Raw genomic sequence first — 23256 nt, 5'->3', positions numbered from 1 at the left:
AGAGAACAAGTATTGTCCAGGATGTGGAGAAAAAGGAACTCTTGTACACTGCTGGTGGGAAGGCAAATTAGTACAGCCATTATGGAAAAACGTATGGAGGGCCCCCAAAACAATAAAAAATAGAACGGCCGTGTGAGCCAGAAATCCAACTTATGGGTATTTATCTAAAGGAAATGAAATCAGTCTGTCAAACAGATGTCTGCCCTCCCCTGTTCATTGCAGAACGATTCCTAACAATCAATACGGGAAATTAACCTAAATGTCCATCAGTGGACAGATGGATAAAGAAAATGTGATCTATATACACAATGGAATGCTATTCAGTAAAGAAAGAAATGTCATCTGTGCTAACCTGGGTGAACTTGGAGGACATTCTGCTAGTGAAGTAGGCTACACTTCACATTGGTCAAAAAAGACCAATGTTGCACTAATACTCACAAATGGAACCTAAACTGGGAAGTCAAAGAAGCAGGGGCTGGTAGGGCATGGGGGGCGGGGGATTTGGAAGATGTTGGTCAAAGGATACAAAATTTTGTTTTAAGAAAACTATGTTTAAAGGATCTATTTACAACATGATGACTATAGCTAATAAAGACTACCTGAAATATGTGAATAGTTCTCGAACACTGGAAAACTGCTGAGAGAGTACACTTTTCATGTTCTCACCACAAAAAACTGAAGTACGTGAGTTAGCGGGCATGTTAATTAACCGGCTTTCGCCATTGCACAATGCGTACCCTCTGTCAAAACATGATGTGTGCCATAAATGTATGATTTTTATTTTTCAACTAAAAATACTTTTTTTAAAAAATAAAAGAATAAACTTACCTTCTAAATGGAAAGACAAGAAAGTCAAGATGACCACGGACTGTGGATCAGCTGCTATGACATATGTACAATTCAGGTTGTTCTGATACTGCTTTGGGTAGTTGGGAGAATAGATGTAACCTGTCAAGCCAGTGAAGTTTCGTCCGCATCCTACATGGGAACAAACGTGTATCATCAGAGCATATTCTTCCTCACATATAGTATCTATTTTATCAGTGAAGGAAAGACACAATTTTATAAATTCTCTGGAGACATAGTTCCCTGGGCTACTCTAAAATGAAAAAAGCAATAACTGAGATAATAAAAACCTGCTTTAAAAATAAGTATACATGAAAAATATCATTATATTTTTTTTTAGAAAATGCTACAGTTTTCCAGTCTAAGTAAGTAGAAATTTTACTATCAATACACTGCAAAGACGTTAATGTTAAGGTGTTATCAAATGATACATTAACAAAGATTGAATACATAGTTTCATGTAGCTAAAGAAATAAAACTGGTGAACACTGTTAGCAGCTGGTTAGTACTTTATACACTTAATGTTTTTAAAACGTCTTATTATGAGCAACTTACGCTATTTTCATTGCCATTGTTATCTGGCCGTAAGAACAATGGTTGCATTTTTTTTTTTTTGGTAGGGTAACAGAGAGCTTTTATTTAAGAAGAACAAAGAGAAAGTTTAGAGCACTTCCAAAGAGAGTAGGAAGTGGGAAGAATGGTTGCTTTTCATAAAATAGTTGAATTTACTAATACCCACTCTTATCACATTCTCCCAAGAATCCCTGGTGTCAGAAATAAAGAGCAATCTCTTTTTACCACTAAAATAACATGTTTTCACATAGCTACTAACTAGTTACATATAGCCACATCACTCCCTGATCTATCAAAGTATGAAAATATCTGTATCCTTTTAAATTGATGCTAGTCACACAGGTGCATGCCTCCCCTCCCCCCACACACACTCAACAAACGGTCTGAAGATTTAAGACAATGTCTGGGGCTGTCTTTCAATACTTCCTTCCCACCACCTCATTCTTTTATTCAGGTCTAAAATACCTGTTCACTGCATCATTTCCTCTAAGTCAGTGGTTCTCAACTTCCCTAATGCTGCAGCCCTTTAATATAGTTCCTGTGGGTCATGACCCACAGGTTGGGAACCGCTGCTCTAAGTCCTAAACTTCTTGAACAGGGGTCAGCAGTTAGCAGCCACTCCCTGATTTAACTGAGCCGACAGGCACGGGCCATTTCCCACTATCTGCATTTCCCACGATCCTGGCTGTGTTTAGCAATCAGAGCTGTGGATCCGCTACCAAGTTGGGGAGGGAAAATCCAGAAGAAAGTTTCCCAAACTTTCTCCCAAAGTTTACTAAGCATGGGACCCTTCTGGAAGAAAGCTAAAACATGCCAGACTCCACCCATGGAAATTCTGAAAGCATCAGGGTCTGGGGGGAAGCCCAGGAGTGTGCATGGTTTCCAAGCCCCCCCTTACCTAAGGGGCTCGGATGCAGGAGGTCAAGGTGCACCTTGGGTTTCACTAATGAACTGGCCACATGCGGGGCTGGGCACACCTGCCCCACTCTGGATTCCAGGGTTATTTTCTAGATGTGGGCTAATGACGCTCATGGCTTTTACATAATTTCTCAACTGACCTAAAGCTGAATTCAGTCCCGTTCTCACTGATTTTTGAAGGAAGGGTGTCCTCTTGGGATTTGGTGACTCACTGACCCTCAGATCTCTGTTCCAGCCAACCCTGGCTGTCTGCAGTCTTCTCTTAAGGACCTCCGTGTTTGATTCTTAGGGCTACTTACGGCTTACAAAGGATGCAGAGAAGCCCTGGGCTGGTCTCTCCTGAGACTGGAAGACAGCAGTGAACGTGTTTCCAGGGGTGATGATGGTAGCAGGGGCCACATTCTCACAGCCTGTGGCCAGCAGGGCCTTCTCAACCTCCTGGGTTCCTGCCCACACCTGCAGGGTCATAAAAACTTAATGACATAAGGATTTCGTGCTCCAGGTTTCCCCCATGATATCTTTATGGGCTTAGGCTCGAAAATAAAGGTGCTCAAGTGTATACAGAATTAAACATTAAGAGTAAATAAAACACAGTAAATAAAATAGTAAGTAAAGCCTGCCATATTTTCTTTTGAGAATTGTCTTTACTTTAAGCCGCTTTTATAATAGCATACCCCGTTCTTGACTCCCCTAAGGAGATTCTGTTCATTTTTTTGTGTAGCTGGGCATTGATTTTTTAAAAATCCATCACTCTGCAGTTTCCTCTTAATTTTGGCTTAGCCTGACCTTGCTGAGTTTGCTCAGTGCTGAGCTAGACCCAGCACCGAATCCTGGGAAAATGGAAAATTGTGGTCACAGCTAGAGAATGTCATGTGGAAATTAACACATGAAGAGAGTGGATGTGAATTCCAAGAGTACATGTAATTAATTAGTATGAATTAGAATAAGTCATAGAACATTTTTTGGCTGTGATGATTTTTAAACCACTTTTCTTTTGCAGTTTTTTTTTTTTTTTTTTGGCCAGGGTTGGGTTTGAACCCGCCACCTCCAGTATATGGGGCCGGCGCCTTACTCCTTTGAACCACAGGCACCGCCCATGATGACTTTTAAGATTCATTTCGGAGAAAGGCCCAATGTCCTATTTACTAAAGACTGGGCTGGCAACTCCCAAGTACACCTGGGTCATCACATAATTGGTCTGGTCTCCCTGAGAGACTTAATTTTTATACTTGAGCTCCTGGGCAATAAATAGTAAGCACCAAAATTTTGAATCAAACCAATTTCAGTCAGGCCAGGGAATGATGGAGACATTAATCACTGAGTCACAAATTTCATGTGAAACTCCAGCTAGGAAACAAGGTATTGTAATGGGGCAGCTGGGAGTGACAGGTGGCCCTCCCGCATTTGGGGGTAGTGAGGCTGTCCCTAGGAAAACCCCATGGCGGCGTGGCAAGAAGGGCCGTGGCTGGTTCAGAGAACAGCAGAAAACCAAGGAAGGTGTGAGGGAAAGCATGTTAACCAGGGAAGATCACTCTAGTCTCAAGTAGGAGCAATTTTGCCTTCTCTTAGGGAGAAGCAATTTTGATTGTCATACTTGGTGTGGGGGGTAGTATCTAGTAGGCAGGGGCCAGGGATATTGATAAACAGCCTATAATTCACAGAACAACCCCTTTTCCCACCCATACACATCTGAGAATTACCTGGTCCAAGGAGGTGATTTGGTGTGGATTAGTGTTACTCGACTATTCAACATTCTTAACACATAAAATGATAAATAATTACTCATTCCAAATATATGAAGAATATTCCTTAAAGGCTGGGCGCAATGGCTCATGCCTATAATCCTAGCACTCTGGCAGGCCAAGCAGGTGGACTGCCTGAGGTCACAGGTTGGAGACCAGCCTGAGCCAGAGTGAGACCTCTTCTCTAAAAATAGCCAGGCGATGTGGCAGGTGCCTATGTTCCCAACTACTTGTGGGGCTGAGGCAAGAGAATAGCTTGAGCCCAAGAGTTTGAGGTTGCTGTGAGCTATGACGCTAGAGCACTCTGAAGGTGACAAAGTGAGACTCTGTCTCAAAAAAAAAAAGAATATTCCTTAAATGGAGCCATAAAACATCAGTCCACAGGAAGAGGTGTTAAATTGCACTGATTCATAGCATGGATTTAATATTTCTCAGCTCTTTGAAGCCATTCCATTTCAATTGATTTTCCAACACTAGGTATTCAGTGGTTAGTCATCTTACTAAACACAAATTATATTTGCCATTTATTAGACGCTGGAGCGACTGAGAACAAAAGTACAAATATTCTGCAAAGTGCCTAAGATCAATAAAAACATCAGGAAAGAAATACACACACCCTCAATTTTATCTAATAATCTCTTTTAGTTTTTTTTATCTTTTAATCAACTATTCAGAGGAACAGTATACAAAACTTTGTAAAATTATAAATATAACTTACCGAGAGATTATCTTCATATACTATATTTTTTTTTTTTTTTTTTTTTTTGTAGAGACAGAGTCTCACTTTATCACCCTTGGTAGAGTGCCGTGGCGTCACACAGCTCACAGCAACCTCCAACTCCTAGGCTTAGGTGATTCTCTTGCCTCAGCCTCCCAAGTAGCTGGGATTACAGGCGCCCGCCACAACGCCCGGCTATTTTTTTGTTGCAGTTTGGCCGGGGCCGGGTTTGAACCCACCACCCTCGGCATGTGGGGCCGCCGCCCTACCCGCTGAGCCACAGGCGCCGCCCCATATACTATATTTTTACAAACATTACTAAACAGACAAAGTGAGAAGAGCTAGAACTTAATAAATAACAGCAAGTTCTTTAACACAGGGTGGGGCATGGAGGCTCACACCTGTGATCCTAGCACTCTGGGAGGCCGAGGAGGGACGATCACTTGATCTCAGGAGTTCAAGAGCAGACTAAGCAGGAATGAAACCCCCATCTCTCCTAAAAACAGAAAAATTAGCTGCACATTGTGGCAGGTGCCTGTAATCCCAACTATTCAGGAGGATAACTTGAGCCTAGGAGTTGAAGCTTGCTATGAGCTAGGCTGAGGCCACTGTACTCTAGCCCGGGCAACAGACTTAAAAAAAAAAAAGTCCTTTAACAAAGAACTTCAAGAATGCTTAGCTTTCTCCAATAGCTAATGATGTTGAACATCTTTTCATGTGTTTACCCTCTTTGGTGGACTATCTGTTCATGTCTTTTACCCATATTCTAATTGAATCATTTGTATTTTTGGAGTTTTACGAGTTCTTAATATATTCTAGCTAGTAGTCCATTGCTAGATTTGTGGTTTATAAATATTTTCTTCCAGTCTATAGCTTCTCTTTTCATTTTCTTCACAAAAGCATTAATAGAGCAAAGATTTTTAATTTAGATAAGGTGAAATGTATCATTTTTTTTCTTTTACAAATCATTATTTTGGCATTTAGTCTAAAAACTTTGCTTACCAATAAGTTCTGAAGATTTCTGTTATCTTTTTCTCTAAAATTTTGTGCTTTACGTTTCAATCTACTGTCTATTATGAGTTAAGTTTTCTATAAGGTATGAGGTTTAGGCTGAGGTTGATATTTTTTTTCCCCGGCGGATGTTAAATTGCTCTAGCATCATTTGGTGAAAGGCTATTCTTTCTACACTGCATTGTTTTTGCACCCTTGTCAATAATCAGTTGAGCATACGTGAGTCTACTTCTAGTTTCTCTATTTTGAGCTGGTTTCTCAGCCAATACCATATTGTCTCAATTACTATAACTATATATCATAGCGAGCCTAGATTAATAGTATGGTGGGATTCTTCCCATTTTATTCTTCTTTTGTAAGATTCTTTTAGCTATTGAAGAGCCTGAGTATTTCCATATGTATTTTGGGAAAAGGTTTTCTATGTCTACAAAAGACATTGCAGAGATTCTGATGGGAAATGCTTTAAACCTATACATCCTTTAGGGGGAAGTGACGTCCTTACTATGTTAAGTTTTCCCATCCATAAACATGATTATCTTTTCGGTTTAGGTCTTCATCAGCTTTTTATTATTTTTAGCACACAGATACTGCTGTGTTTATTTGGGGCTTGCTACACAAAGAGACCATCCTTCCATCTTTGCTGATCCACCCGGCCCTTACCAGGTGCTGTTCCACAGGGAAGATGGGTTGGGGGAGTCAAGACTTTCTCCTGTTTAGTCTGTTGTGAAAGCATGACTGTTACTTTCATTTTGGCCTGTCGTTTTAATTGACTACTCTGACACTTGCCAGCTCAGTTCTCTCGAGCACAGCTCAGCTCTTGACAAAATATTCCTTCTGTGTGCATTTTTTCAGTTTGATTTTAATATAGTCAAAGAACACACTGTGTTTCAATTCTTTAACTTTTTTGAGATTTTTTTTTTTTTTGATGTCTCAGGGTATGATCCACCTTGGAATGTCTCTCAAGGGGTCCTAAAAATGTGTATTCTGCTGTTGCTATGTGGTATAGATTCTATAGAAGCAATTAGGTCCTATGTTTGATGGTTTTGTAGAGTTCATCTAAATCCTTGCTGATTATCTGTCTGGTCGTTCCATCAATTGCTGAAAGGAGAGTGCTGGTCTTCAGCTGTAACTGAAGATTCGTCTACTGCCCTGCTCAGCTCTGTCAGTTACTGCTTCAAGTATTTTGAGGCTCTGTTGTTTGGTGCATATATATTTAGGGTTATTGTGTCTTCCTGGTGGATTATTGCTTTTATCATTATGTAAAATTCTTTTTTTTCTGAGATAATTTTCTATACTCTAAATTCTACTTTATTAGATATAAATATAGCAATTCATTTTTTTGGAGACAATGTCTCAACTTTGTCACCCTCGGCAGAGTGCTGTGGTGTCATAGCTCACAGCAACCTCAAATTCTTGGGCTCAAGTAATCCTCTTGCCTCAGCCTCCCAAGTAGTTGGGACTATCAGCGTCCACCACAACACCTGGCAATTTTTAGAGACAGTGTTTCACTCTAGCTCAGGCTGATCTTGAACTCCTGAGCACAAGCAATCCACCTGCCTCGGCCTCCCAGCGTGCCAGCATTTCAGGCATGAGCCCAGGCCCCAGCGTCTCCTTCTTTCTTTTGATTAATATTTGCTACCCTTTTACTTTCAGGCTACCTATACGGATGAATGTGAAGCAAATTTATTACCACTTGAGTCATATTTTGTCTCTGATAATTTGTGTTGTGATTGGTGTAAACTATTTACAGTATATTTTAAGTGCTATGTCTGCGTTTTATTCTTTGTTTTCTTTACTTTCTCTGCTTCCCCACCCCCCGTTTCTCTTTTCTTGATTTCCTTTGGGTGTTCAATTTGACCACTTGTAGAATATGACTTTCATTTAGGTCCCTTTACCTTGCCAACTTTTCAATATCGTCCTATTAACCTTTCAGTATTAATTTTTCCAGATATAATTGTATTATCGGGGGTATTATAATTTATGTTTCATTGAATATGATTCATAAGCTTTATAAGGAAAAGCACATTCTAGTGCATGGACATGTACTTTGGCTCTCTCCATGCTCATTTTTCTTTCTGATGCTTTAAGATATTAATACTTTCTTGAATCATTTCATTTTTGTTTGAAGAATTTCCACTTGATATCTTTTAGTGGTCTCTTAGTGACAATTTCTTTTAGTTTCCCTCTAAAAGAGAAGGTTTTCATTCTTGAAGGATAGTTTTCCCAACATAAAAATTTATAGTTGACAGCACTTGAAAAATATAGTGTCATTTCCTTACCATCCCCACAGTTTCAGATGAGAAGTACACTTTCTCTCAAACTGGTCTTATCCTATAAGTAAAGTCTCAATTTTCTCTGACTGTTTTTAAGATTTTAGGTTCACATTTAATATTCAGAAGTTTAATTATGATATGTGCTGGCTTGAATGTCTTCGTGTTTATCTTGTTTGGGGTTTACTTAGCTTCTTAAATCTGTAGGTGTGTGGGGAATTTTATTTTATTTTTATTTATTTATTTATTGCTAAATTTGGGGAGTTTACAGGCATTTGTTCTTGGACTACTCTTTCAGCTGCACTCTCTCTTCTCCTTCTGAGTGAATGTTGGATCTTCTGTTATTATCTCTAGGTCTCTAAGGCTCTGTTTATGCTTTTTTTTTTTTTTCCAGTTTTCTCTTTGAATGAATTGAATGAATTCTATTGTTCTGTCCTCAGGTTCATTGATTTTATTCTCTGTCATCTCCACTCTACTATTGAGCCTATCCAGAAATGTCTTTATTTCTGTTATTGTATTTTTCAGTTCTATAATTGTCATTTAGTTCTTCATTATAACCACTAATTTTTCACTGAGTTTTTCTACTTGTTTGTTTCAAGAGCAACTGTTGAAGCATTGTATGACAGTGACATCAACATTCTGGTCATAGAATTCCAAGGCCTGATCTATCTCGGTGCTGACATCACTTGATCATCTTTTCTTGCCCTATTTGTGATGTTCTTGATTCTTGGTATGATGGATTCCTTCTGGTTATATCCCAACTATTTTATTTATTATGTTAGGAGACTCTGGGCCTATTTAAATCTTTTAGTGGAGCAGGCAGTCACCCTATTTATGTGCTCTTGCACACTTCTGTGGGCTGTGGTTCTAATGGCTCTTCAATTTTTAGAATCTGTGTGGTGTAATTTTGGTCTGCTTGGTTTAGATGATGCTGGTGGAGCTAACTGAGGGGATGAGAAGTGCTTCACCTGGTTGGGCCTCTGTGTGTTTCTCAGTTGGAGGGAAGAGGTATAGTAGGGTTCCCTGACAACACCCACTGAGTGCTCCAAAGATTGTGAGTGGACGAGGAGCACCTCTAATTTGTGGGGACAAAGAGGCTTCCTGGACCAAGACATTTGTTGTGGCTGCGTGCCTTCTGTCAATTCTGCCCATCAGCCCCGTGTCTCAGAGTTGGGGAGGAGCGTCTTGGCTCCTTGGGGACCAGGAGGCTTCTCAGATTGGGACACTCTCTGTACCTGGGTTCCTGCTTTCCAGTCCCCACCTGCCTTGGTATCTCTGGGCAGATAAAGAGAGTCTCAGGGGGCTTTCCACACCAGGGTGCTTGCTATGGCTGGGTGCCTTTACCCACTCTCACAGCACTTCCTAGCAGAAACAGGAGTCTCAAGCCGAGCAGGAGACTCCCCTGGCACTTATTTTTGGCAGCTTCCCAACTGCCCCCACTTGCCCGTGGTGGTGGGCTTGCCTGATGTTGTCAGAGGCACTGGCATTTGGTCCAGAGGAGGGATGAGCCTAGGTCATTTTTCATACTCCATTTTTTACAACTGGAGAACTTTGAAGACATTACTGAAGTTCAAACACTTGATATTGATTCATTTCATGACAAGAGAGTTCACTTATTTTATGGAAAAAGCAATTAGGAAAAGCATATGTTAAATGCGTTTTATTATGTACACATTTTATGGTAAGTGTGAGATTTTCATTTAAACAGTAAGCACGGATCAATGAGATATAAAACATAATTTGAGAGAGGATGTGAAATAATAATATCAATGATAAAAGCTACTTCTACTCATTAGGAGATTTTACATTTCAAGAACTTAGCACTGTTTGTGTTATTATATCATATTACCTCCAAGGCTTAAAACACTAAAGTAGGAATCATTCTCTCCATTTTATAGCTGAACCATCTGAAGCCCAGGTGTTAGATTAGCTCACAGAAGAACATGCAGGTGGTATGAAGAGGGCTATGAACGGAACCCTGCTAATGTGAACTTATGGCCAATGTTCTTTCCACTAAAAGGCACTTCTCCGGGCGGCGCCTGTGGCTCAAGGGGTAGGGTGCCGGTCCCATATGCCGGAGGTGGTGGGTTCAAACCCAGCCCCGGCAAAAAAAAAAAAAAAAAAAGGCACTTCTCCTTAGAGGTAGAGTATATAAGATGCAAAATATCACAGATGAAATGAATTTACAATAAAATCTTCTTGATCATAAGTCAGTGGGAAGTTAAAAATCAGTGCCATGTGAACAGAGAAGGAGAGCCTGGCTGCCTGTCCCATTCCCATCATTTTTACCTGAGTCTCTCATGGTCTTTTAGGTTAAGGCTGGAAGTAACTAATTCTTCTGGAATTTTTGCTGCATATTTAAAACTTTGCCTGTGACGGTGCCTCACATTGAAATGGCAGTTTTTCCTTTGGCATCTATCACAAAGGAAGGAAGGAAGGGAGGAAGGGAGAAAGAAAGGAAGAGTAGCCTTCTGTCTTTGTTTCCAAAAGAAAGAACCATACATATTCATGAGAATTTAATAAGGTCAGAGGAAAATCTCCTCATAAGTTATTTTGCCCAGGTATTAGAAAATAGAATATCATAGCATAAACTGTGGTTTAAATTTTAGCTCCTAACAGTTGAAGTTCTTCACTTTTTCATGCAAGAAATCCAGGCAGCAACATTGTCCTTTTCTTACTTGGAAAGACAGTGATTTCTAGCTTAAACATTTATGTTCACAGAACCAGTTTGGCTCCAGTTAAATAAACAAGTGTACTGACCTTCACAAAGCTGTTCTGACATTGTCCATCACTACTGGGGATTAGGAAGTTACTATCAAAGCTGATCTCCAAGTGTTTACTTTGGTGAGTAATGACCGTCCAGGAACATCTGATGTTTTCAGGAAAATTTTCAGGCCAGTGAGGGGATCTGATTACACCATTATTTGAATGAAGTGTTCCACCACAACCTGAAATATTGTCATGTAAAAAATTATCAATCTGCAAGGAACATCACAACTTGGAAACCCAAGAGTGCTAATGAAGGAACATTTCTAAATGTGAGGTCCCAGTTCATTATTCCTTAGCGATGACTCAGCTTCAGGGCAGGTGTGCAGTGAGCTGTCTCAATAAATGTGAAGGTGTGTAGAATTAAGAGGAAACTTCAGCTGTTCCAATGATATTGAACTCAACCGAGACCACTAGTCCTTGCCATAAAGAGGACATACCTCTGTCTTGTCTTCAAACAACAGCAGTATCTTTTACTTTCCTTGAGGCTGTGTTATACATATATAACCTATCAGTGCCGAGTTCTGTATTTTGTTATCACTAACGCATGAAAATACAACTCTATGTTTCATTTGAAGTTTTACTCTAGCATATTAAACTAGAGAAAGTGATTTTGAGTTGGATAAGATTCTTCTGTTAGGCAATCTGGCTCATTCATACTGACAATGACTGATAGATAAAAATAAATTACAAGATTAAAAGAAAAATCTAGAATTATTTTAATACACTTAAAATGTGTACTTATAAAATGACAAAGAAAAAATATGAGTTCAACACAAAATGAAGTTTGAATTCTCTGGATCTTTTACTGTTAAACCCTTGTAAATCAGTGATTCATCTAAAATTCCCTTCTAAATTCAGTAGTAGACAGTGGTTTTTAATGAGGGAAATTGTGACTCATTCTATAAAGTTTCACAATCCCTCTGACTTTACTGAAAAGAATTGTCTTGTGTGGTATTTAGGAGTTAGTGAAATTCTGATGCGAGTCCTTGTATTTTCTGAGAATTTTGACACATACGTACAAAAGCTACTCTTTTAAAATCAAATCTGTGACATTTTGATTGAATACCCACATATCACAGCATGCGTTCTACATCACAAACCTCATCTTGTCACTTTCCTCCTCAAAACTTCAATAGCTCCCCACTGTTTGAGAGCTCATATATAAACCTCATAATGTGGGCTTACTTTCCTGCCCTAAGCTCACCACTCAGCATCTGCTTCTAAGCTCAACATATTTCAGACAACTTTTGATTTCAACATATACTTCCATTATTTGAGATTCCCTGGTTATCCTATGATCTTTTGCCTGTGAAGGCAGCATCATAAAGTGTTAAGATCAAAGTTTCTGGGCTTGACTGCCTTTATTTCAAATCCTGCCTGGACCAATCGTTGACTAATTGCCAACCCACACACCTTCTTTCTTCCCATGTAAATAGAGGTGAGATGTATCAATAGTGTTATCCTTCCAGGGTTGCCACTTGAGATGATCCCTGCAAATATTGAGCCCAACATCGAATAGGTACAAAATGTATATATTTTAACTTATTTAATAAATTTAGAAAAATACATCGCTGGAGGAAAAAAGTGAATGCAGAGAATGTTTCTTTTACCTAAAGTCTGTGTGTTCCACGTAGCATAAAATCCACCACCTTCTACGGAATGGTCTGAGTTAAAAATCACCACCAGTTGGTTAGAGCCAGACTGGATTGGCCTGGGGTTTGAATTTCCACAGTATTGTCCTATTATGGGTGACCCAGGGGAGCCACCATTCCTGACAGTGACAGAGTCCCAGGAACAAACTGAATGGGCTTCAATATCAAAGTCAGTGAATGTGAGCTGTGGGAGAAAGAAAAAACAGTGAGGCATCCAAAGTTGTGACCTTGAGGTAGTTAAGGCCTTTGCAAATCCTTGCGTTTTAATCCATATTATTTTATATTTTTGTGTCTTTTTAATGCTCCCCTCCTCTCTGCTCTTTTTCCTCATTGAAGAGTTTCTTGGAAATTTGGAGAGGGGACATTTCTCCAGGAAGTAGCATCATTAGGGAAAAACCCATTTGGCTCCCAAGCTGGGATAACACCTCATACAAGAACATGAATTCCTCTCTCTCTAAGATAAAATTATCTTCTATACATAGCTTTTGCTGTGCTTAGCAAGGAGATGTCATTCTTTGTCCATCATAGATTTTCAGATGCCAATGTATGTACTCTAATAAGAGAATTTTAGAGAGAAACAGTGATCTGATTGCAGGAACAAAGCCTTCTCTAATCCCTTGCTTACTAAAGGACCGCCACTTCCACGCAGGGTGTGGAACTGTGGCTCTGTAGTCAGAAAAGCCTTTTACCCAGTCATTGGAACTCACAGTGATGGTGTGTCCTGGGGGGGCCTTCAACAACCACGCACAGTGGGTCAAGCTCTCATAAAAGCTTGGGTAGTTGGGGCTTGAGATCACTCCACTCTCACCCATCTGTATCCCGCCACAATCTGAAATGAGATTTGTAACCCTCTAAAGGAGATAGAAGAAGAGAAAACATACAAACTCTGAAAAAGAAAAGTAAGTAGCACTTATCGCCATTATGCTTTATGATAAATAAATGTATAAATGAATAAAAATTAAAGTGGATAAAAGCAAAGTAAAATTAGATAGAAAATTAGCAATAAACAGATTTCCACGTAGTGTTAATTAAACAGAATCACATAGTGAAGACAGGCTCAAGTGTGATGTAAGGGAAAAGGAAGAGAATCTGTACCATAAGTGGAGGATGATGAAGTGTGTGCAGGCTGACAGCAAGGCACAAGGGGCTGGTAAACAGTATTGCTCTTCTTGAAAAAAGTGGGCTGACGAAATTAAAGGTGAGCTGATAGAATATGATCAGTGCTGTAAATAAATGCTTTGTCATTTGGTAATAAGCACACATGTCTACCATCAGTGATCATATTATACATTGGCATAGAAAATTGAAAAACTGATTATTTTGAAAGCATAGTACAGTATAATGTTAAATACAAATAATACCACTTCTTGGGACCTCTTTCCTTTCAATCTGATAAAGAAAAATAACTGGCATGAAGGTTACTGAGTAGATAACAATCTTACTCTTTCCTTCAATCACCCATTTTGTTGTAATACAAAGAAATAATAGATAAAACTATAACCAAAACTTATTTTGATTCATAGTCAAACTCAAAGGGAAGAAAAGAGGCCATCCGAAATCTATATGCAACAAGTGTACCCAAATTCAAAGAAGTAAAACTGGAAGTACGGCAGTCTGACGGGATAAAGAGCCCAGGGGTGGGCCCGAGTCAGGGTCTAAGGTTTTGGTGACCAGACAAGAGGAGGACTTTGGACCTCTACAAAAGGAGGGCTGCAACTGGAATGTACATAAAGCTGGGAATCTAGAAGCATTTCCATGTTCAAGAAAAAGGACTAGGAAAATTCAACAACCAAAAGAGTCATCAGAAGTAGGGGTACAAACTTTGAAAGTCACAGGTGCAAATCTAATACAAATGTTAGAAAACAATATCTAGTAATATGTATTAAACGCACATCATGACAAAATAGGGTTTATCCTAATAAGGCAAGGATGGTTTACTAAGAGAAAAAAAAAACTTTCAATATAATTTGTCATATTAACATATGAAAGGAGGAAAACTATGATCATCTCAATAAATACAGACAATTATTTTGATAAAAATCTTGCATTCATTTTTTACATTAAAAAACACCTGATTAAAAAAAAAACACCTGATAAAAATTATTTATTAGAAACCTAAGAGCAGCTTATATATTTAACAGTGACATGTCACAGGCATTCACATTCTGCTCAGAAGCAAGATACTACCATTCCTGCCAATCAATTTTGTTACATGAGGGCATCCCTAGCTAAGAAAATAAGGCAAGAAAAAGAAAGGAAGCATTGAGAATTCTACATTTGCAGAACACACGATTGCACAGAAAACCAAAGAAAATCTACAGGCAAGCCATTAAAGCTAATTAAGAGTATAGCCAGGCTTGGCACCTGTAGCTCAGTGGGTAGGGCATCGGCCACATACACTGAGGGTGGTGAGTTCGAACCCGGCCAGGGCCTGCTAAACAACAATGACAACTGCAACAACAAAAAAAAATAGCCAGACATTGTGGCGGGAGCCTGCAGTCCCAACTACTTGGGAGGCTGAGGCAAGAGAATCACTTCAGCCCAAGAGTTGGAGGTGGCTGTGACCCGGGATGCCACAGCACTCTACTGAGGGTGACAGAGTGAGACTCTGTCTCAAAAAAAAAGAAACCAAAAGAGTATAGCCAGATCACTGAACTAAAAATAAATGTATAAAAATTATAAAATTCCTAGATATTGGATACAATCAATTAAAAAATGTAATTTAGAAAAATCTCATTGACATTAGCAACAAAACTAATAGCTACCTAGAAATAAATATAGCAAAATAAGTAATGTGACATCTTTATGGAAAAAGTATAAAACTCTATGAATTATTTTATTTATATCATAATCATACTTCTTACCTGTAAAGGAATATTCTGCATGGAATCCGATGCGTTCCACACGTTCATTGGTGACAAAGTGTATCCATACCTGGCCGTAAGGTATAACCAATGGCACTGCAGGTCTGGAAGGGCCACAGAATCTCCGTATCATGGGCCCATTAGCATCTCCTGAACAAAATAGTACATCAAGTGCTGTTATTTACATAGCTTCTTTTCCTTACTGTTGGGGATTCATTGAGAGTACAAAGAACCAGGTTACATTGATTGCATTTGTTAGGTAAAGTCCCTCTTATAATTGTGTCCGGCCCCAAAAGGTGTGTCACAAACCAAGAGTCCCCCCACCCTCTTCCCTCCTTCCCCTTCTCTGCTCCCCCTTTCCCCACCCTTCATAGTGTACTAAGTCATTAATTGTCCTCATATCAGAATTGAGCACATAGGATTCTTTTTTTTTTTTTTTTTTTGCAGTTTTTGGCCAGGGCTGGGTTTGAACCCACCACCTCTGGCATATGGGGCCAGCGTCCTAATCCTTTGAGCCACAGGCACCGCCCAGTATATATGATTCTTGCTTCTCCATTATTGTGATGCTTTACTAACAAGAATGTGTTCCACTTCCATCCAGGTTAATATAAAAGATGTAAAGTCTCCATCTTTTTTAATGGCCGAATAGTATTCTACGGTATACAGATACCATAGCTTGTTAATCCCTTCCTGGGTTGATGGCCACGTTTTGGAAATTGTAAATTGAGCTGTGATAAACAGTCTAGTGCAAGTGTCCTTATGGTAAAAGGATTTATTTTTCTTCTGGATAGATGCCCAGTAATAAATATATCCAGTTAATTTAGCAGGAACAAACAATAAAAAGCAATTCAAAGTACCCTTGACATATATCTAAATTCTGATTTTGTAGCAGACATTGCAAAAATTTCTTCGTCTTTAAAATTGCAAAAGAAAGAGCTTCTGCAACAGAGTAAAACAAAAACAAACCAAAAAATGCTAGTTTGATAGGGACTTCTTGCTACTACAAATGCCATTTTTTTTCAGTTTGTGTTTTTATAATTATTTCAGCATATCTAAATGGAGATACAATTAATTAAAATAATACTTTTGAACACATTTTTTAAAATAGTAAGTAATATTATACCAACAGTGACAAAACATATTTTCAAGATAAATGACAACTGCCTAAAATTTAAAAAAACTTCTTCACTATATTCAGTTAACTAGAATGAACACGATATTTAGCACTCAGGCCAAGAACTGTCCTGTTTGAGCTGAATATTTGTTATGAAGATTCCTTTTCACAGAAATGTGATTAACATTCACAGAGCACCTATGGAGCTCACAATTTATCTGCGCTCTACTTTCTCTGTCAGATGGACGTCCTTGACTTTCTAAATCAATGATATATGATATTGTAACTTTCGCTAAATCTGAGTGAATACAAGGAAGACTGGATTTAACTGACTGAAATTTGATATACAGCTATTCTGCCTGATCCAGTCAGCCAGTAGTTTTGAACCAGGTAGAGGTAGTGAGGGATTATGAGAATTTCATGGAGACTGTTCTCTAACCACAACTTCCATTTCCCTCCTAAGCTTTTTCTGGACTCATCAACCTCAAAGATCTGGAATGACTGTCTTGCTGAGACCCCTGGTCTGTGACCACAGACTTTCAAATTCTCCTTCTTAAAAATTCCTTCTTCCATGTTCTCAAAGGTAATCAGCACTGAAGTCTATAATGTCCCAAGGACATTTCTACCAACCAACAAATCGGTTTCTGCTGCTTTCTTTTCTTTAAATGTTGGAATAACATGGAAGTCAGCAAAACACAGACAGTAGAGATTATCCACAGTATCATTTTTCTTCTTTATTTACTTATTAATTTACTGAGCAAAAAGTGTCAAGGTAACAAGGGGAGCAAACCAATGGATAAAGTCTCAACTAAGGATAGAACTAAAATCGATTAATTTTTCCATGAATACAAAGGCTTTTTTTTTATTCTTAAGAGAATTAAGATTTACTAAGCACACCTCAAACCTTTTCTATCATGAAAACATAGACGAACTTGACTAATTTTAGTTTACTTCCCCAAATAACTCCCACGTGCTTGCAAAACTTCTTTTAATTTCTAAGACCTAAGAAGAATTTCACAGCTCCTCTGCAAATTCTGTTATATTTAGGAAACTGCCAAGACATGCTGAGTAAGCTAAGTCCCAGTTTCCTAGGAAAGGAGTCTTGAGTAGCGGATGACAGTCAAAGAGAGCACCCCAACTCATTAAGAGAGGAGAGACAAGCCAGGAACTCTGTCTCTCCTGGATAAAGTTCAAATACTAGAAAACCAAGCAATTGTGATCTAGGGGACTAGTTGTAAAGCAGTGACCCATCCCATTTCCTGTTCACAGGGCGTGTTTTGCTCAGCTGGGCCCAGGCAGAATGACAGCTTTGTTTGAACAAAGTTCTTTTTGATGATATGCACTGATATTCCAGCCACTTGGATCCCCTTGATTGTTGGTTGTCTCCAGGCATAAGAAAAATATTGTAGATAAATGGGAGAATGTATTCCTTGACTGAACTCACCCACTCGAAACTCAAGGACATCAAATTGGCAGGCTTGGTGACTTTCCAGGGAGAAATTTTGAAAATGAATGTAAATGGATGAATTTCCCTCATTTGGATTGCTGAGAGTCCATTCACAGTTTAGGTTTCTTGGGTAATTATGGACTCCATCGTAGCCAGGAGAAGTGAAGTTTCCTTCAGGGGCACTTGTGAGAGGCCCGCCACACACTAAGAAAACAGAAGACAGCAGAGTGAGGAAACAGGATCAGGCCAGGCCAGGAGACCCAAACAATGCAGGAGCAGTGACCAAGATAATGTCAGTAACATTACTGCTCACACTTGTTTTTATAGGTGCAGCAGTCAGGGTTGTGGGTAAAGACCACGTGAACTGTGCGAGTTGCTATGAATTTATAAAGGAACGATGTGCAAAAATAAAGTGTCTTTATTTTCCTATTGACTGGGGTTTTTGCTGGGCATTAGTACTCCCCAAATTAATATTTATTTATTTATTTTTTTGTGGTTTTTGGCTGAGGCTGGGTTTGAACCCACCACCTCCAGCATATGGGACTGGCACCCTATCCCTTCAAGCCACCAAATTAATATTTAATTTAGAGGAACACCTAAATATAATGGTGGTGAGTCCCAGTGGCTTCTGATTAGTACTTCTGCATTTGATCCAATAATTCATTGCATCTGATAATATAACACTGAAAATGCCAATGTATTTGCCCCTTTTAATAAGGAAACAAAGGCTTTATGTACCCATAAAGTAAGTCTGGGTTCTGTTTTGAGTATTTACTTCAATTCCTTCCAAATTTTAAAACAAGCACCAATCTGGGAAGTGGAAGGATATGTAGGGTTGGAGGCCACAGCTTGCTTCATTTTGAAATACTCTGGATCAGATGCAAAGCCCTCATTCACTGTCAGTGGAAATGTGCATATGGATGGATGGCTAAAAAGCAACAACATGCGCTCTATCCTCAGTAAAAATAATTACTCTCTGGTATCAAGGAACCTTTGAAGAAATAAGACAGTCTCTGTCAGCACCAATGAACTGACTGGGGACTGGGCAACCATCCCTAATGGGGATGTTACATGGAACCATGCTAGAAGGCTGTCTAACTGCAATTTTATCAGAAAGTTTGAAATTGAAATTCACAGTAGCAATATTCTTTCTAAAATGAGAACTTTTAATTTTTTTGTGGGGCGTGGGTTTATATATTTTCCCCTGCACTGACGACCCCAGGTGCAGTGATCGCTGAGGAGGAAGTGGATGGCTCTGCTACAGTTGGCGTGGCTTGGGGTGGGGGCATTTCTGCAGGGCGCCTGATTAAAATGAGGTGTACTTACAACACCCTGCGTTACCTGCATCTTCACTGGATGTGTAGGAAGCAGCGAAGCCTCCATATGGCCTGGATCCATCCGTGAAAAAGACCACTTTCATTGTGTTTCCTGAAGATTCTATCTCGCTGCTTACATTCACACTACTGCACAGCTGCTCCAGCTGGGGCGAGTTCCTTCTAATGCCATTAAATACCTGTGCGAGAAATGGGCTCACCTTTAGCCACACAGTCCATCTTGCTGCCTCTTTCCTGGGAGGTGACATTCCCAGCCCAGGCCTACCTCCTTCTGCCTGAACCCTGCACCAAAATGAATGACTGAACACAGCAGGCTTCTGTCTGGTGCTGCAAACCACTCTTACTCTGAGCACGTTTTGTGACCTCGGGGCCATTTCACTAAAATGAGAGTATCACAGTAATGCCCTCCTGCCATGTGGTGACAAATGAAAAATGGCTGTGCCCTCTGCCACTGGAAACTGCTCTAAATGCAAAAGTGGAGGCGCCAGCACGCTTATGTCACGGTGCAGAGTCCACCAGGGTGCAGTTTTCCTTAAACGTGCATCAAGACAAAAATCTAATAGTTCTTTTCTCACCACTGAGGGATTCAAAGCTTCAATTTCCTTACTCTCTTGAATTTTTAAATGTGGATTAGGGTATTGTTGACTCCAAAATATTAAACATTAACTCCAGTTATTCACATAGTTATAACTGGCAAACTATTGTTCTATTTGTGTACAAAACCAAGCACGTGTGTTAATATGTTTGATTCAAAGTAATCCAGAATTCATTGATTGATTCATGGTCCTGTTTTTAAGAAGGATTTGAAGGGCTCACAATTAGAATAGGTCAGACTGTGACACTGAGAGCCGTGTGGAAGGTGGATGTACCCCATAATCAACAATGGGAGCTTTTCTATTTACTATAATTGATTAAGATCAGCTCTTTGGAGGGTTTGGTTTAAAGTGTCTTCCAGCTAACAGGACCAGATAAAGAATTTACACTCATTTACTGAGCAGACAAAAGGCTGGATTTTTCTCAACACCTACTCACATCATCCTATCCAATCAGCCCAACATCCTCTCAGGCAGATAATAGTATTCCTGTTTTCTAATGAAGATACCGGAATTCAGAAAGATTACGTAACTTTCTGAAATTCAAAGAATACCAATACTGGGACTCATGCCAGCCCTCTGACTCCAAACCATGAGGAATGCAAAAGAAACAGAAGGTGACAAGTGTTTCCCTAATGCTGAGAGCAGGACTGAGTACCACACCGTCAGAATCAAAGGAGGCGCTAACCGACTGTGGAGTTAACCATGACCCCTGGCCATTATCTCTGCCTCTAGGTCTGCCCCTGGTGTAGAATCACCACGACTGGATACTTCACAATCATCCATTATCACATGGACATCTGCTCTTAGAAGCAACTGCAATGCTACAGACATTCTTGTCCTCAAATTCCTTTTGTACTCAGAATCTACAGCTCCCGGAAAACAAGTAGGTAGGAAGTAGGGACATGAGATTTAGGACAGGCTATAAAAATTGCTAGGAGTGGGAACAAAGTCTGACACACTGAGGGCTGGGGGGGAGGGCAGGAGTTGGAGATTTTCATTTTCTTTACCTGTATAGAGAATCAGCTAGGAGGGTGGGTTTGGAGGTAGTCTAGGCTCAGCTTGGCTGGATAAGGCGTTAGCCTAGAAGCTGCCTCTGCTGCACATGCAGATCTTGGAAAGGGATTCTTTCTTTTGATTTTCTTTTCTTTTTTTTTGCAGTTTTGACCGGGGCTGGGTTTGAACCCACCACCCCTGGTATATGGGGCCAGCGCCTTACTCCTTGAGCCACAGGCACCACCCTCTTTCTTTTTCTTTTCCTCTCTTTTTTCTTTCTTTCCTTTTCTTTTCTCTTTTTTTCCTTTCCTTTCCTTCTCTTTCTTTTCCTCCCTCTTTCCCTCCCTCCCTTCCTTCCTCACCCTCCCTCTCCTCCTCCTCCTCTCTCTTTTTTTTTTTTATCACATTCTCAAGTAAACGGAGCATGGGCAAGGAGCAATCCAGGCACCCTTGTGTGCAGCAGAATGAAGAGGAAACAAACACCAAACATCCACGAATATATCTCAAAGAAAAGGAATGTGAGCATGATAGTAAAGATTAAGAAAATAAATTAATTCTGAAAGTGATTCTTTTTTGGAGTTTTAAACTCTATATGCAAAAACACCTGTGGATATGACATTTGCAGGTTTCCCTAATTAAAGAGTCACACTACCCCTCAGTCACCTGCCATCAAGCCCAGGAGGGGACAGCCCTGCTATGTATACAGAGATGCCCATTACCCTTTTAATGCTTCACTCTTAAATATGAATGAGCTGCCAAGGAGCGTCAGACATTTAGGGAAATGTCTGGTGTAAAAGGCAGAGACCAAGGTTAAGTCAATAGAAGACAAGAACTTGAGAGAAACTGACCCCCAAGAAGCAACATAGAACCTCAAAAGTATAATTATATTATAAATATATTAAATATATAAATATTTGAATATATAAAATACTTGAAAAGAGATATTCCAAGAATGAAGGCAAATAATGATAGCTTCATGTCTACAATTTCTCAAAAAATGTATCACTACTTTCATTTTAAGAACATATGTCTCGGGCAGTGCCTGTGGCTCAAAGGAGTAGGGCGCCGGCCCCAGAGGTGGTGGGTTCAAACCCAGTCCTGGCTAAAAACTGCCAAAGGAAAAAAAAAAAAGAATATATGTCTCACCAGAAGGAGTAAATTAACCAAAAAAGGTATGTGCATAGGATCTCAGTGTCAGCTCCTCGACCCAGGGGAGGGGTGAAGGGATTCGCGCATGTGATGGTGAAGGGAAATGCCAAAATGACAGGTGACAACAGGCTTGCTGCTGGTGCATAAGGGGCCAAGGAAGGCTATTGCTGAGGAAAGCCCCGATGGGTGTGCTTTACTCTGGAAGGTGGACACGTGTACCTGGGGTGGGAGGGGTGTGCAAGAATTAGTGACCAATATATAGAAAACCCAGAAAACATAAAGAGGATACAATGATTTTGTGACTTGGAAAAACAAAAGCAAATGTTACTACCATAGTACACTGCTTGGCTTAGGTGTGAATGGCGTTTATAACCATGGCAATGTACGCACCGGACTTAATCCTTGTCTTCCATAGAAAGATGTAGATAGTTGATGTCCAAGACCAAAAACAATTGAGAGAGAACAGAATAGAAGTATTAAATAGAAACAATGATGTAAATACCACAGGAAGTAACTAGAACAGGTGAAAGTAGATACCTCAAGCATCTAAGATTAAACCATGAGGAAATGACAGATGAGACGTGGTTGGGAATTTGTGGTTGTTGCTGAACATTTTATTTGTAATAAAATAAAAACATTTATTTTATTATCTGAGTTTTAAAACTATGACTGTTTCTATTCTCTTTCCTGTAAGACATGTAAATAATCTACTGATAAAATTCCTAATAATCACCATATTCAATATGATTTAAATTATGGATACAATTTTAAATATAAAAAGCAACTATTAGATTTATACAGCAAAATTTTAATAATAGGTCTATAAAATTCAAAACACTTTTCTGTTTTTTATTTTCTGATATTCTCCAAAGATTGTTCAATAAGCATCTATTACGTTTATAATCTGAAAAACAGATTAAAATTAGTATTCAAGGGAACTTATATCACATGATTACAACTACATAAAATTATGCTAAGAAGTGATAAGAAAATGCATCAAAATATGGTATTGTGGGAGTGTTCATTTTTTTCTACTTCATCTTTGTCTATATACAATTTATAATAGGAAAAAATGTTCCTTTAAAATAAACAATTTTAGTCAAAAATTTTCTGGCTGTGAAATAAAAGATACTACGTAGGTTCCATATTTTCTTTTTTAATCCATATTTTTGATATCTAATACAAGGCAACATTTCAGTCTTTCAGACATTAGAATTTGGAAACAAAACTTTCAGGTTCAACAAGATAATTGTAGGGCAC

General features: G+C 39.3%; 1 protein-coding gene across 1 annotated transcript in view; it reads right to left on the bottom strand.

Moving 5' to 3' along the window:
• CUBN (cubilin) overlaps positions 1-23256 on the bottom strand; it is a 264166-nt gene that overhangs the window by 51204 nt on the left and 189706 nt on the right. Inside the window, exons 49-56 of the mRNA XM_053572936.1 lie at positions 19266-19437; positions 17922-18128; positions 15364-15513; positions 13207-13328; positions 12458-12683; positions 10839-11026; positions 2637-2793; positions 829-978 (exon numbers count right to left, since the gene is read on the bottom strand). Coding sequence (XP_053428911.1) covers positions 829-978; positions 2637-2793; positions 10839-11026; positions 12458-12683; positions 13207-13328; positions 15364-15513; positions 17922-18128; positions 19266-19437 — 1372 coding nt within the window. The remainder of the gene's footprint in view (positions 1-828; positions 979-2636; positions 2794-10838; positions 11027-12457; positions 12684-13206; positions 13329-15363; positions 15514-17921; positions 18129-19265; positions 19438-23256) is intronic.

The sequence above is a fragment of the Nycticebus coucang genome, chromosome 20, assembly GCF_027406575.1.
Source record: "Nycticebus coucang isolate mNycCou1 chromosome 20, mNycCou1.pri, whole genome shotgun sequence".
NCBI classification, from domain to species: domain Eukaryota; kingdom Metazoa; phylum Chordata; class Mammalia; order Primates; family Lorisidae; genus Nycticebus; species Nycticebus coucang.
Note: the sequence above shows the minus strand (reverse complement) of the source record. Positions and strands in the feature narration are given on the sequence as shown.